This window comes from Lygodium microphyllum, chromosome 21 (assembly GCF_053477565.2).
Source record: "Lygodium microphyllum isolate KBCC chromosome 21, Lygodium_microphyllum_v1.1.10, whole genome shotgun sequence".
NCBI classification, from domain to species: domain Eukaryota; kingdom Viridiplantae; phylum Streptophyta; class Polypodiopsida; order Schizaeales; family Lygodiaceae; genus Lygodium; species Lygodium microphyllum.
The window spans coordinates 91,145,072-91,161,891 of NC_141155.1; the positions used below are offsets into that span (position 1 = coordinate 91,145,072).

A 16,820-nucleotide genomic window follows, 5' to 3' on the forward strand; every position below is an offset into this window, starting at 1 on the left:
ATCCAGGCGCTCTCTCTCTATCTCACACACACGCACACACACAACTCTCTCTCTCTCTCTCTCTCTCTCTCTCTCTCTCTCTCTGTCTAGACTCTCACGTTAAAGCTTCTCTCTCTCTCTCTCTCGTGTCTCGGCTGGACAATGGACATGCCCTTTGAGGCTCCGTCATCGCCATCATGATAGACCAGCGGACGCACATGACCTTCGCTCGTGCAGTCCCCCGCTCCTCGTCGTCATCATCATCGCCATCATCACCTTCCTCAGGCGCGCACATGTGCTTCCCCCTCCGTAGCGAGCTTTCTGCGCCGCACCAGCAGGAGGAGATGCTCGCAGCTCGTGCTTGCGTTTCTTCATCATGCTGCTGCTGTTGCTGCTTCTGAAACCTTTAATGGCGTAAAACTGGTACTGTCTCATCTTTCTCGCCTACCTTTCTCCATCCATGTCTAACCTTCCTGCCTAAATTCTACCTAGAACCATTTCCTCCTAGACCTTGACATTCTCCCGCTTCTCACCAGGCGGCTTGCATGGCAGCTTCTGGCCTCGGCCAGACGCTTCTGAACCCATGCTTACATTATCTTCGGTTTGCGATTAAGGTGGTGGCGCAACCTGCCCAAGCGCTGTAAATGAGTGTATTTTAGTACTGCTCCTTAGCCCTGTACTTCTGTGTTTGCTGCTGTAAATGAATGTTTCACCGGGTCCGCGACTCCGACTCTTAACCTTGCATTTTTATGCACCTTCCTATCCACCATACCTTCTCTCAATTGATTTTCATCTTTAAATGAATGTTTCACCGGCCATTGGTGCAGCTTCTTGTTTACCGCTGTATCCTTCTCTCAAAAGTTATGTTTGATTTTCTTCCTTTAATAGCATTGCCGCGTTTTGATCTCTCGCACAGTAGTTGACGAATAAACGTTAGTAACGAGAGTCATCCGTGGTTCGCAGGGGATCCTTGTTGTACATTGTTGACACGCCGGAGATCTCCATGAAGTAATTCCCGTACTTTTGACAAATATTTGCTCTCACAAGATGTCTACAAACAAGCTGCTGCAGTCCCTCTCGGAGGACCCTCAGCTTGAGAAACAGATAGGATGCATGGCAGGCATCCTTCAGATCTTCGACAGGCATCAGGTTCTCACCGGGAGGCGTTTATACGGCCACAAACGCATTGCATCTGCAGGTAATATACTGCTATTGTGATTTGCGAGCCAAAAATGCAGTTACATCTAGGGAGTTAACTTTACTTGTGGACACTATTTGAATGAAGTCTTATCACTATACAACGGTGTCTTATCGAGCTTTACTGATATCGCGTTTTTGGCCGTGATGCAGCGAGATCTAATCCATCCTCAACAACTTGTGGCAGTCCAGGAAGCGAGGAGAAGGCAGCCATGAGTCATAACTCGGTACGTTGTTGATAGGGATGGTTAATCTTTGCCATGACCTTATACAGATTTCTCACAATATTGATTTTCATTCTTGCAGCAACTGCTCTATGCTGAAGAAACGCTCAAGCATGCGACAGAATTGCTTGCGGCTCCTAGAATGCCATCGGAGTCCAGAGCTTATACTGCACACACCAATCCAATTGTCGACAAGGATCTGCTTCTATCGTCTTCCCTCACAGCCATGGGCATGGCAAGGATGTCACTAGACTGCCGAGAACAGCATCCGAGAGCGTCATTTGAAGTCCGAGGGCCTGCTCCGAGTAAACTCGATTCGTCACGGTCTCTCCAGGAAGGCAGGCTAAATCCTCAGGAAGGGAAGATTTTCCCAAGGAGATCAGTGGACACAGCTGAACGTGCAAGAGGAACGCTTAAAGAATTCTCCAGGGAAACAGCCAAAGATGCCACATCCGTGGCAACACTCAACATCCGTGACATTGTTAGAGCTTCTTTTCAGAAGGACCCCGTGAAGGTAGCTTGCGCGGACAAGGCAAGAGCTGAAAGCATGGCCGCTGCTAATAAGTCTCCTGGAATTGGGTTGCCCCCAGTGCCCCCAGGAATCAGAGAAGCTCCGAGGCCGCATCGGACTGGTAATGCCGCTGGTTCTGAGCTCAGTAAGAGCGCCAAGGAAATGCAATCCTTCCAAGCTCTGCACGGGAAAGATCTGCCTGGCATATCACCGCATTGTAAACTGACAAAACAAGGCTCCGCAAGAACTGTGCCTGAGCTGAACGAGTCTCTGAGATTACTCGCCAATATGAGGAACATGGCAGACAATAGGTCACTGGATTTCCAACCGAGAGTCTCGGTTGATCACAACAAGCAGAAGGAAGGTTCAAGGTTCGCTCTCTCGCGAGATCAGCCTCCTCGAAGCGCGTATGACAGCAATGGCAACGCGTATGCGGAGCCTGCAAGGTTCTCGTCTGTGGACTGTTCCAAAGAGCTCTTCCGGGGTGGACAAAGAGCACCTTCAAAGGAAATGCCACCCAGGCTATCTCTGGATGGAAGGCTGGCCTCTCCTGGAGCCAATTCTGCTTATGGCGGCGGCGGTAAGCTGGTCTCCAGGAACCTGAATTCGAGGAGCGTCTCTTGCAATAACAGCGACTGCGACTCAGAATCTCTGCATGAAGGCACCAGACGCAGCTCCACCAATGTCGTCGCCCGTTTGATGGGGCTAGACGACCTGCCCACCCGTACCAGCAGCGGACCACAGCCTACCAACAAGCCTCCCCTTGACGCCAACCTCCAGCCTCAAAGCGTGCCTCTCTCAAACTCTGCTCCACATCCAAGATCGCCCTCTCCCAAAGGTGTCACTGAGACCTATCCCAAGTTCAGTCAGTGTGGCAAGTATGTGTCTGCTTCTTTCTTTCCGTCAAAACGCCGGGATTTCATTAGCATCTCGCTCAACGCGAGTGACGAAGAGGAAGAAGAGGTAGACGGATCTTTGTACTTTGATTGCACAGATGCTCCAATGAGTGAGAAAGATGATCACCAGGCTTTTGTAGGTCAAGGATTTGTGCACACTCCCAGAAGTCAGGGTAGCCGGAATGCTTACAACCGAGCAAAAGATGATTCTTCTACCGAAGGCAGGTCGGATCATCTGGCTTCGGTTACAAAGCTTTGCATGCAAATTGAGGAAATGCAACGCACAGATAGACTTGCTAAAGATGTTGACAGAAGGCTTCACGGCTTGCCAGGTTCACAGAGCTCCATGCAAGATTTGCAGGCGTTGAAACAGCTCCTAGATACTCTGCACATTAGAAACCAACCTCAAATCTCACGTACCGAGAACTCTGAGATCAAAACAAGGATGCAGAATGATCGATGGAATGGCCGACAGCAAGACAGCTCACTTGAATGCAAAACAAAGAGGGTGCTTACTGAGCAGCGACAAGGACAAGAGCACACTAGGCTCTCGATGGAGGCTAGTCACAACAGAAACAGGTTTGTTGATGTGAAACTTGTGAGGCCTGGGAGATCTCGGTGTCCAAGTCCTGACCAATCTCCTCGTTCAAGAGATGGAAGGTCTAATGCCTCAAGTCCCAGGAAAGCAAACAGTCCTCGCAATGCCGCTCGAGTGGATAGTTCTAACGGATCTCCTCGTAGACATGGGGCTCATGCCAATAGCTTCACTAATGTTTCCAACAACACCGGCAGCCCTTCAAATTGCAAAGTAACCTCGCCAAAAGGTCAGCCCACTGGTGCCAAGAGCAACATCCAGAAGCAAAGTAAGAGATCTGAAACTGTTAGCAGAAACAAAGGTAGTGCTCAAAACGTCATTAAAGACCGTGAGGAGAGCAGGGCAAACCTTGCCTCTCTGAAGTCTCAGTCAGGGACTAGAAGAACTGCCCCTTCTCCCACAATTAACACACGTTCGAACAAGAAGGTGCCAAACCAGGCGCCAAGAACAAGAGCAGCAAGGGCATCACCCGAGGAGGCTCCTCCATGCAAGGTGGACTTGAGCGAGGATGAACATTTTACTGATAAAGAAGTGGTGACGAGCTGTGCTGTGTCCTTCTCCAATTTCCACAGCGAGAAAGATGTGGAAGTCCTAGCTAGGCTTGAAGAAACATCTGCTCCTAGTCCTGTGTCTGTGCATGATAATTTCGTACAGAATTCTCCAGAGGTAGACTGCTCTTGGGCCGAGCACAATTCGGACGGGCGAACATGGGAAGCATCAGAGCAGTCGATTAAAATTGCCGCTCGTCCCATCGCCACCAGTATCGGGACAAAGGGCGACATTCAACGGTTACAAGTTCAGGTATAAATCATCAGTGGTTTTTAGAAGTCCATTGGATTGATACAGCAAAGTGATCAGTCGTATACGTGTTTACAGAACGAGGATACAGAGTCCCAAGGAGACAAATCAACAGGCAGTTGTGAGCAGCCCAGCCCGGTGTCTGTTCTGGACGTCTCCTTTTATGAGGAGGACCCTTCTCCAAAATCTTCTTCAAAGTGTGCTCTCAAGTTCGAAGGTTGGTCAAACCAAAATTTAGTTGCAATTGATCTTTGAAGTGAGTTCTTTTTTTGGATTCAAAGCATCAGATTACTGCCTGGCTTTTCATATGCAATAGACAATCATTGCTTGGCTGCTGCCATTTTGGCAGATCAAATAGATGTTGAAACTTATGAAGTCAGCAAAGGTGACGAAGAGGATTATTGTGGCGTGGAACCCTTGCAAACCGAGTGGAGCTCCAGCTTGGCTGCAGAGCTCTGTGACGGACGAGGACAAGATGATGCTAACGGAGATCTAGAGTATGTGAGGGAGGTTCTGAGGAAGGTAGGCTCACCCTCGGACATGATAACAAAGACGGGTCTGTCAGGGCTGATAAGCCCGATGGAGCCTCATTTGTTTTTCGTGTTGGAGGCGCAGAGGAAGAAGCATCACAACAATGCCGGTGCAGAGGAGTCTCTGGAGGCGATGGCAGCAGGGGCAGGATCGAGACGGGGCCAAAGGATGGGCGGCGAGCAGCAGGTATGGAGGAGGAGGCTGCTGTTCGACGCGGTGAACGCGAGTCTGAGGAAGAGGCTGAGGGGGGCGGTACTGCTGCAGCAGCAGCCATGGGTGTTGCAGGGGGTGAGGGGGAGGAGGGGGAGGGTGGACGGGGCAGCCCGGATGGTGTATGGAGAGGGGGCAGGGGCGAGGGAGAGGTTGGCGAAGGAGGTGATGGGGGACGTGCAGAGGGCCATTGTAAGCAGCGATGGAGATGCTGCAGCAGCAGCAGCTGAGCATTTATCATCGTCGATGGGGGTGGAGGATGAGCGGAGGGAGGATGTGTGCGACAGCGTGTCGCGGTTGCTGGAGGAGGACCTGCTGGAGGGCGCGCAGGGTGGCCCTCTGGGGGCCGATGAGTGGTTCGAGCTCCTCGCCGAGAAGGGCGAAATCGCGCTCGACGTAGAGCGCCTCATCTTCAAAGACCTCATCGACTACACCATCCGTGACCTCAAAGTCATCCGCCCCTCCTCCTCCTCCTCCGCTTGCTCCTCCATTAACAACCACTCTGGCTCCTTCACCCGCAGACAGCTCTTTCCTGCCAATTGAATCTCCCCACTCACCCCCCTGCACACACTCTTTCCTTTCAAACAAACTCCAAATTTTGTATAGCAATTCTCCCTCTCTTTTTGTAACATTATTATATTTGCTTTGGCTCAATACACCTTCCCCCTTAAGTTTTAACAACCTTTGCTTGCGTCTTCTGAGCCCCTTGGGATTCACACAGCAGAAAAGAGGTACTAGGTAACCTGTTTGCCTGTCAAGATCCACGTTTGGTCAACACGTTAAAACTAAACGATCAAGGCACTCGTGAATAGTAAGTTGCAAATATGAAGCTGCAGTGGACTGAAATCTTCTAAAGCTGGAGAGAGAAACATGAGCGAGGAGAGACGAGACTAGTTACAAATATGACTAGTATGCCTGGTTCTCTTGGCTATATCGGCTATCCACTTTTAATAACTTTTTATCAACGAGTAAGATTTCGGGCAGCCTTGCAATATGTGCTCCTAGGCTAAGGTGCTAGCATCTACAAGGTAACTAACTATGTTGCTACACATCAATGGGCAAAAGCTTGGTTTGGTTTGTAGAAGAGCTAGGTTGACATGGAGCAATCTCAATACAGTTGGATTAATTATTTCGAGTAGACCAATGTGGCACACAAAGATGTTCATTGGGTATATCCAAATAAGTAATTACTAGCTCTATTTAGTGTCTCACGCAATTGGCAGCATTGCAAAGCTTGTGAGACTACATGTCGCTTGATTTGCTTTTTTGTGAGCAAAGGGAAGCAACCATTTGCTTACAAAAAATTAATCAAAGAATGTGTTGTAAACACGCTTCATTCTTGATTATATTTGCTTTTAAGCCATGAGGGTATAAGACCAATTCTTGGATATTGAATGAATATTTTACTTTCATTGTAAAACTTTCGAAATGTACATTCTTTAGTATCATAGTATTGGCAACTCTCACAGCAAATTATGCATTGTGCAAAAATGAATGATTGTATAGTTAGTTGCACCTCAATATCTTTGCTACAAAATTTTGTAAGTGGTGAGACCAAAAGACTTGTTTCTAAATGAGAAAACCTTAGCTTCCAAGGACTTATAATGGAATAATAAGAAGAAAGTATACATATGACACCCATGTAATGATATGCAAAACCATCTCTTGTGTCACACTCAAAAGTAGGATTAAAGTGAACCCAAACCTCTTTGCCAAACAATATTCCTTCAAAATCTATGCGCATCAATGTGTATGCACATGTACACATGTGTATGTGTGTATGTACAAGCATGCGTGTTGTTGCTTAATCTACTAAAAAGACTAATTAGGTAAATCTAACCTTATATATGTAATAGGGGCTTCAAAGTTGCATATTGAGACTTGTTCATAAACATTTAGCTTGTTCATTTATCTTTATGTACAAACATTCTAATTATTACAATGCTTTTAAGGAGACTTTTGAAATCTAAAAATCATGTGTAAGGAGGCTTTTCATAAGAATAAAGTTAAAGGTATAATATGCTATTGACATATGGGTGGAGAACGCCTCTCTTCTAGCCTTTATCATTTTGAATGAATTAAATCGTTATTGAATAGAGAGGCTTGTTTGTTAACTTCTTGGCTTGTTCGAGACAAATTTTTTTAAATATTTTCTTCACTTTATATGTAACCAACCTTCCTCCTTGGATAGGGTGGTAAATAACCTGATTAAGCACTATTTATAGCAATTAACAAATTCACAAAATTAAAATGCACACTTTACCATATAATCTTGAACATTGGATACCCTATTGGTCCCAAAACTAGCACCCCTTTTGGTATTTATTTAACTTAATTAAAGAAGAAGTTGATGTACAATTGGATTCTCACGATGCCTTTCGGTATTCCAACTCCTCTTGTTGTCTAAAATGACCAACAAGTCTTTAATTTGATTTTCCTATTGATTCGGACAATCAATTGGCCTTCACTCGCTTTGATCGAAACCATAGCCCGCTACTAACAACTTGTGTCTACTAGTCCCCCTCAGTCCTTGGAAGCACCCTTAGCTGCCACCGCAGCCCAGCCTATTGAACAAGAGGCCAAGCCACAACCTCAAAAGCACCTCAAGTTGCAACAATCAATCCCGCTAAACTCTCTAGTTTAGTCAAACCCCAACCACCTATTGCTAGCCTTAGACCCTCTTATGAGTGGTGATCAATTCTGACCTTTGGCCGCTACGGGGGATGACTTGGTTGCTTGCCTAAGATGCTTAGATGCTACTTTCACAACCCTAGCTAAAAGCTACAATCGACTAGACTTAGGTCTCTTGGAAGAACCTATAGCAATGGACATACGAACACTCCCTTACTCTTGGGAGGAGTTAGAATTTGTATTCGTTAAGGCTTCGGAAACAATTGAGGAGTTAATTTCAACTGAGATATCTAGGGAGTAGGCAATCAAACAACATCTCATTATGTCATATAACAAGAACACGATCATGGCCACATACCACAAGAAATCGAGAAGTTGAAACAGCTTGCTGACAATGACTACTCTTTCTTTGCAAAAATGACACGTTCTTCGATTGCAATGGGAGCTAAAGGGATACCAAATGATGACCAACATTGAGCAGCGATGCGTAATCAAGGCATCAAAATATGACCCAACCTATGTAGCTCTAACTTCCTATAGGGTGTTGACTACCATCCCGTAATCGACCCTTGGAAGAACAAATTAAGGGACATCCTTATTTAGATCAGATCCTCACTAAGGAGAAGTTGCACATTGCCAACCGAGTGGACTCCGGTGACTTCTTGCTTAATGTCCTCACTTACATTACGCATGTAGGCATCCGCCCTTTGGACATGGACAGCTATGCTAATTTAGAATATAACCCGAATTTCTATGCTTGGCTCATGCAAAAGTAAAACATTAAGACTATCTTCTGAAGGCCCTTCATCCTCTAACCCTTTAATCCTTGGAAGGATTCTTCTCATTTTAGAAGGGGGAGGGGGTAAGGTGAATCAAAATCAAATCAAACACCTAAGGAGATAAGAAAAGGAAAAACACATCTTAAAAGCCTCAATCCACATCTAAGAACAAAAAAGGAAGGAAAACATTAGATAGCAATTGAGAAAAATGTCACAAACTTTGAAATAAATCTTGGAAGGGAAGTCTATTTCTGTACTCAAAACATTTCGATTCAACAAGCATGAAGTTTTTCTTCTAGCAAGTGAAACTGCGCTTTCCTTTGTTTTTTAACTCCAAGAGTCTTTGAGGTTGGAGAACAATGATTTTTTAAAAACTCAACTTCTTCAATATCTTTGGGCTTCTTTGCAAAGAGAGCCACATATATATTGTCACTTTTTTATGTTGCTCCATGGTTAAGTTTCAACTCATTTGGACAAAGCCTATGTAAGTTACATGTATGGTTTGACTCGATATTTCTTTTGTTTTTGTACTCTAGGAATTTATCACTGAAGGAACAATGGTCTTGTTATAAGTCAACTTCTTGTTTAACATCTCTGGGCTTCTTTATGAAAAGAATTACATGTACATTTTTTTTAAAATAAGATTGCTTCATTTAAATTTTATTTCATTTGGAGAGAACATTTCCAAATTATACATGTGCTAATAGGTAACTTTTCTTTTTGATTATTATAGATATCTTCATGGAGGAAAAACATTAGTAACATACTTGCAGTGGAGGTCTTCAATAGGAAAGATAGTGGCGGTAATTGGATTTGTGATAAGTACTATAACTTGGATTGGATTTTGATGCACCCAAGTACTCGAGGGAGTTTCAAGGTCAAGTGTAAGGATGTTGCAAACCCTAGCAAACATTGAAAAGGTAGAATTTTAGAGTTCAGAAAAGTGTTAAATGGAACAAGTACAGTAACAGAAGTATTGATTCAACATGTTTATACACACAAACAAATCTTTGTACATGACAAGAACTACATTGTAAATTATAAACAAAAGAATAAGTTTTTAAATTTGATCATTGTTTATTATTTTGCATCAGAGTTGTTTTTTAAAATCTTTGCAGTGTTCTAATTCAATCTTGTTTTTACTTATAGCTCTATATCCATCAACTTTGCATGAATGGCAAAATGTGGAATATTTGAGCGGCAATATACATGTTTGGCATGAAGACATAGGTTCTTTGATCTATGATAATAACTCTGCAAGTCAACTTGCAACTCAAAATATATATTTTAATAAATCATTATATGTAGTAGAAAGCTAGAGATTGTAGCATGTCCCATTGCCACCACTATCTAGTGGTGAATGGTTGATTGGTAGTTTGTAGTTGTCAGAGGCATGTAAGTCTAAGATAAAATCTGACATCAATAGTGCTATGAAACCCACCACAGGTTCCAAAGATGTGCATCTTAGTTGATTTATTCCATTCTCATTATTTGCACATTTGTTTTGTTCATGTGATGTTCTGAAGAAAATAAAGATTACTTATCAATGCAAGTGTCCATTCGAGGAATGGATGACTCAGCTATTGGGTGAGTCTTAGCAAGTCAAAATAACACATTTTGATGAGATGATTGAGTGCATGGTCAACCAATCTAATCTCACATTCAGGTAAATCTTTTTTACTACTTGAAATGCCTTGATTAAATTGACATAGGTCTTACTTAGATGAATTATTGTGTTAGTTACATTTATTTACCATTATTTTTGTTTTTATTACACGTATTTCATTGCTAGACAAACTCTATGCATTTGCTTTTGATATAGAATATGTCAAATTTTGTGAGGGGAGTGGATCATCTTGGATCAAGATACCCGAGATGAGACAAATACATCTCTCATAGATGTGGTTATCTTGTGGAATGGTCATAATCCTTTTGTGGTTAGTGCAGAGAGCCATTGGCCCATTTCTTTTATGAGACAAGAAATCCAATTAATGTCCAATGAGCCCCTCTGCAACTTCTATTTCAAGTTAGATAATAGAAAAGTTAGGATTCATAGTGAGCAATCCATAACATGTAAACAATGTGCTTCTCCACATATCCTTGAGATAGTGGAATCCTTAAAAAATTTTAAAATAAAAAACGAATATAAAATTTTATAAAACTTCTCAGTACTTTTAATTTAGATAATCTTAGTTTAATGTGATCCAAGCATGTGATAATACATACTATAATTAGTCAATCGTGCTACTTAAAATCATAATTAAATTGCAGGCTCTGGAGTTCTATAATCTATGCAATATTGTCTTTGCATAATGATATATTGTAGCTCATCTATTCTACTCATTTATTAAAATTAAATATTAAATTAGATCCAAGGGATTTTGAAGGTCTTTTAGACTTCTTTTCTTAAAAAATTTCTATGATAATAATCTAGAATGAAGCATTTATTTGTATGAGTAATTTTAACAGTGACTTTAAAGTATTGAAATAAAAAAACTAAGGTAAGAGTTTTAATTTGAAATTTTAGGGTTAAAAAAGAACATTTATTTAAAACCCTAGATACATAAAAGCTATAACTCCAAACTCATTTTCACTTTCATTCTCTACTTCCCTACACTTGTGCTCTCATTCCTTCTCTCTTTGTGTGCCACGGCTACCACTCTCGCCTTCGCCGCATGGATTAGCTCCACACGCTACGCACACATAGGAGACTAGATATACCCTAGGTTTTGCGTGACCTTGAGTCTAGAGAGCTCACTTTTCACCATAGACCCTAGCTCTAGTATAGTGGCATCGTTTTGTTATGCGGCAAACCCTCTCACTTGGTCTATTATGGACTCTCCTCTCAGATGGGTCCCCATAGATTTCTTATATAGTTTACATTCTCAATCAAGCCATAAAAAGGTTATAAATCAAGCCCTTGTGCATGTGGGGCAACACCTCCGCACTTGCCCACCTCATCCTAGGACCATGCCACGATGGATCTCATTGAGCACGATGCAACATTTGCCATATATGTTTTATACATTGAGATGCAAGAGGATATTGACAAAGGCATGAACACACCCTCTCGGCCACAGTTAGAGTATTTCAAGAGGGAGCCTGAGGAGATCACACTCGATCCGAGAGTAGAGGCAACACAAAGCTTAGCCATTGTGCACCCACCTCCTTGCCCTGGTGAGATGTCGACAAGCAACGAGCCACCCCTCGCTTCTCTCCATGTTATCATCATCAAGGGGGTGGAATATCTACTTATGCAAGATGTCTTAGAAATTTTAGAGCTAAGAGAAGAAGAATTATATTGTATCATGATGCGTGATGCACCAGATGATTTTATAGATTTTGATACACAAGATGCCCCATCACATGCTGATGAGGTGGCTTGATATGATGGCATGAGTGTCTATGACATCTCTACCATTGTGAGCATCCAAGAGCAAATTGAGAATGCGTCGCCATAGTATAAGATCTCAAATGAGGAGTTCGAGCGATTGCAAGAAAGAATTTTTGGACCTCGACTTGACTACACAATATCTTCCCAAGAGAGAGACGAGGGTGGCCCAGTTGCAGGAGCAGACATAGATGCTCCATTACAATAGTAGATAAATGATGCATAGAAGGTAATGTTATTGTCAAGATTATGGGAGAGAAGGAAGGAGTCTCACTTGAAGCTTTCTTGCTTGCACAATGGGGGAATACACACAAGGGTGGAGGCTGAAAACAGTTTTCCTCTTCTTAGTTGTGTAAGCCAAAAGAACTCAAGTACAAAGAAATAGAAGGACCCTATATATGGGTCTCAAACCAAACTCAACTAACTAAGGTGGCATACTAACCGAGCCACGAACTAGAGTAGATAAGGATAGCTATCATGTAGCTATTATTCATGGGCAGTGTACCAACCGCGTCTGCAACTGACAAGTCGGTGACATAAATACACAACGGTCACCCTGACGTATCACGAGTGGAGCTTGATATCTCAACACTCCCCCTCGAGCTCAATCCCAATTCCTGCATACCAAGCAGGTCTCTAAACTTGCGCAGCTTCTCTGCGCCCAATGCCTTCGTGAATATGTCAGCTACCTGATCCTCTGTGCTGACATAAACTAGATCAATAAGACCTAGTAAAACCCTCTCTCGCACATAGTGATAATGCACCTCAATGTGCTTTGTTCTTTCATGATAGACTGGGTTATTTGCCAAGTGTATACTACTCATGTTGTCACAATAAATGACAACTGGCCCATCTGTAGACTGATGCATATCATAAAGTAGCTTATGCAACCAAGCTACCTCACATGCAGCCATTGCTGCACCCTTGTACTCAGTCTCTGTGCTCGACAAGGCAACTGTAGGCTGTTTCTTGCTGCTCCAAGTGACTGCAGCACTCCCAAAAGAGAACACATATCCACTGGTAGATCGTCTATCAGAAATACTACCAGCCCAATCAGCATTAGTGTATCCATGCAACTGTATCTGAACCCCAGTCTCATAAAATAGTCCATACTGCAATGTGGACTTCACATACCTGAGTATGCGTCTAGCCGCATCCAAATGTGGTTTCCTTGGAGCCTGCATAAATTGACTTACCAATCCAACAGCATAGCTCAAATCTGGCCTGGTAATAGTCATATAAATCAAACTTCCTACTATGTGTCTGTACATAGTAGGGCCTTCTAGAAGCTCACCTGCATCTGTGCTCAGCTTCACATTCTGCTCCAAAGGAACTAAAATAGGCTTACAGCCTGTCATCCCATATTTCGACAGCATGTCCAATCCATACTGCCTCTGCAAGAGCTGTATCCCACTTGGTGATCTAATCACCTCAATGCCCAAGAAATAACGCAGCTCTCCCAAATCCTTCATCTCAAACTTCTGCTTCAATAGCATTTTCACATGAAGGATATCTTCATCACTGTCACCTGTCATAATCAAATCATCAACATAAATGACAAGTAGCATAATACCTTTCTCTGTTTTTCTCAAATAAAGTGAGAAATCTGCCTTGGAAATTTGAAAGCCAATAGTGACAAGATACTGTCCTATCTTGTCAGACCATGCTCTAGGTGCTTGCTTCAAGCCATACAAGGCTTTCTTCAACCTGCAAACAAACTCAGGATGAACAGCATGCACATAACCTGGTGGCTGCTCCATATAGACCTCTTCTTGCAAATCACCATGCAAGAAGGCATTCTTTACATCCATTTGATGTAAAGACCATCCCTTTGATGCAGCCATAGCAATGACTGCTCTTACTGTTGCCATCCTTGCAACCGGACTGAATGTTTCTTCATAGTCAATGCCATATGTTTGTGCATACCCCTTGACTACTAATCTTGCCTTGTATCTGTTCACAGAACCATCTGCATTGTGCTTCACCTTATAAACCCACTTACAGCCAATTGCATTGTTACCTTTAGGCAAAGGTACCAATTCCCATGTAGCATTTGCTTCCAAGGCATCCATTTCTTCATCCATGGCTTTCTCCCATTTTTCTTTTCCCATGGCTTCCTCAAAAGAAGTGGGTTCTGGTTCATGTATCACTTTGACCATATATGCATACTGAATGGCTGTAAATCCATCATATTTCAGCCTATCCACAGGATACCTAGCTCTCGTAGACTTGCGCAAAGTAGGTTCACTCCCAGGTGCTCTCAAAACATCCCTGGTCTTCCTTACTCCAGGTGTAACAATAGAAGGAATACCCAACTCATCATCAATGCTTTGTTCTGAGCCACTGGATTCACCATCCACATAAGAGTGACCTGCGTTCACATCAAACATGGGCTGATCAACCTTCTCTTTTCCTTTTCGTGATACCTGCATACCACTATCTGCATTACTTTGAGAAGATTCTCCTGATCTCTATCTGCCTGTCCATGGTGAATAATGTGTACTACTGCTAGAGGACGCTCCAAGTCCACTAATATTTTGTGACTGTTGCTGTGAATTCTGTGCAGCATTACCATTTTGTGCATCTACATCATCAATCACATTTATTGGTTTATACCAGCTACTCATCTCATAAAAAATAACATCTCTTCTTACTGTAAACTTACGAGTAGAAGGGTTATAGCATCTATACCCTTTTTGTTGCAGAGAGTAACCAATAAAGATGCACTTCTCAGCTTTTGGATCCAACTTGGATCTCAACTCATCTGGCACATGTACATAGGCAATGCAACCAAAAATTTTCAAATGAGAAATATCTGGTTTCCTACCAGTATACCTCTCCTCTGGAGTCATTCCATGTATTGCTGCAGTGGGAGTCCTGTTCATTATGTAGACTGCTGTAGCAACTGCTTCAGCCCAATAAAAATATGGCAAGTCTTTTTCATTGAGCATGGCACGAGATACCTCTCCAATATGCCTGTTTTTCCTTTCTGCAATTCCATTTTGTTGTGGGGTATGACTGCATGAATATTGCTGCTTTATGCCATGCTCCTGTAGGAACCTTGCAAACTCATTTGAGAGGTACTCTCCCCCTCCATCTGACCTTAGGCATTTTATCTGCAGGCCTGTTTCTTTTTCAACCATCGCTTTAAGAGTTTTGAAATGCCCAAAAACTTCACTTTTCTTTTTCATAAAATACACCCAAACGTTTCTGCTATAGTCATCAATAAAACTGATAAAATAATGACAGCCTCCAAGAGATGCAGCTTTAGTAGTCCACACATCAGAGTGGATTAATTCCAATGGCTTCTTACTCTCTTGAACATGTCTAAGAAATGGTTTCCTTGCCTATTTTCCAAACTGACAGGCTTCACATACCTTATGCATTTCTACAACCTTGAATTTTGGCAAACCTGCAACAATATTTTGGGGCTGCATTGATTTAAGCCGCTGTACATTAACATGACCAATGCGTTTATGCCAGATATCAATATCTGCAACTACACCGGTCCCATGTGCAAACATTGCTGCACTCAATTTAGACATGTCTGCATCCAATGTAAACATTCTGCCCTTCTTCTTTCCTTTTGCTATCAAGCGACCTTTATTTTTCATATCCTCAACAAAGCATCCATGAGGATTAAATCTGACCTGCAAGCCCTGCTCAACCATTTGACCAACAGAAACCAAATTCTTGGTGATATTCGGGATATGAAATACATCGGACATGTATTTCTTTTTCCCATCCTGCATAGACAAGGGAAATTTTCCAATCTGCACAATAGGATGTGCAGTATCATCACTAGTCTCCACAAATCCTGGTTTTTCCATTTTTCTTGCATCCTCCATCCATTCTGCATGACCTGTCATGTGGTTTGATGGACTTGAGTCAACATACCATACATCATTGCTTTCTTTTGCACTTGTCACAGAATTGTTCATGTGCTGCACCATAAACAGATGCTCATTTCTGTCATCACCCTGTCTACTAGAGGATGCATAATTTCCTTGTTGCAGTTTTCCATTCATGATGTCATTCTGCTTTTTATAGCAGTCTTTAGCCATATGACCCATTTTACCACAATAGTAGCATTCAACATTACTGTTTGCATTTTGGCCTCTTTGCCATCCACCACGACCTCTTTGGCTCCCCCTGCCTCTAGAGTTACCACGTCCTCCTCCATAGGACTGGTTTTCTTGTGTTCGCTGCATATTCTGATTTCTACCACGGCCTCCAAATCGGCCTCCTCTACCTCTGCCTCTACCTCTTCCAGCATTTGAGTAGAAGACAGCTTCTTTTGAAGTTCCTCCTGAAGAAGATGCACCACCATTTCTCTGCTCCTCAGAAATTAGAAGAGCAATCAACTCCTCAAAGTCAGGAAATCTTTCACGAACTAAAATGGATGTCCAAAACTGTGCATAATCCTTTCCTAGACCATTCAAGGTCACAGAAACTAAATCATCATCTTCCACTGGTGACCCAATGGAAGCAAGTGCATCTGCAATCTTCTTCACCTTCATGTGGTAGTCGTTGATGCTCATATTTTCTCTTTGCACATTGTGCAACTCTTGCTTGAGCTGCATTTTCCTGGCTTGCGTATTTGTGCTATACATTTTTGACAAAGTATCCCATGCCTCCTTTGGCGTACTTGCATCCTGAATATGCACAATCATAGAGTCTGAAATGCTGATAGACAGCCAATACATAACTTTCGTGGCTCTCTCATGCCATGCTTTAAATGCCTGCATTTGCTGTTGATTGGGAATATCAGGAAGAACTGGTTCTTCTTCATTTCCTGCAACAAATTCCCAATATCCTTTTCCCATAAGGAAATTCGTCATTCTAAACTTCCATGCTTGGAAGTTGTTCTTGTCAAGCTTTTCAGTGACAATCTGTGAAAGAGAATCAGATGCCATTATAGAAGACTGCAAAAAATTCTGTCACTGCAAAAACCACAGCTTCACCCTCACAAGGGAAAATCTGCAAAACTGGCGAAAGTGGTATTTGACCACACAGTCACTTCCTAGTGACGATTTTGCATCAACAGGCAACATGGATGATTCTGTAACTCCCAATGT

At 42.8% G+C, this 16,820-nt stretch overlaps 1 protein-coding gene across 1 annotated transcript; it reads left to right on the forward strand.

The window, feature by feature from the left end:
- Window positions 1–422: 422 nt before the first annotated feature.
- Window positions 423–5,622, forward strand: LOC148018269 (uncharacterized). Its single transcript, XM_087661557.1, has 5 exons — window positions 423–1,177; window positions 1,330–1,403; window positions 1,483–4,203; window positions 4,279–4,417; window positions 4,550–5,622. Exons 1-5 carry the CDS (start codon window positions 1,027–1,029, stop codon window positions 5,482–5,484), a joined length of 4,020 nt encoding a protein of 1,339 aa, XP_087517683.1. The 5' UTR covers window positions 423–1,026; the 3' UTR covers window positions 5,485–5,622.
- The last annotated feature ends 11,198 nt before the right edge of the window (window positions 5,623–16,820 follow it).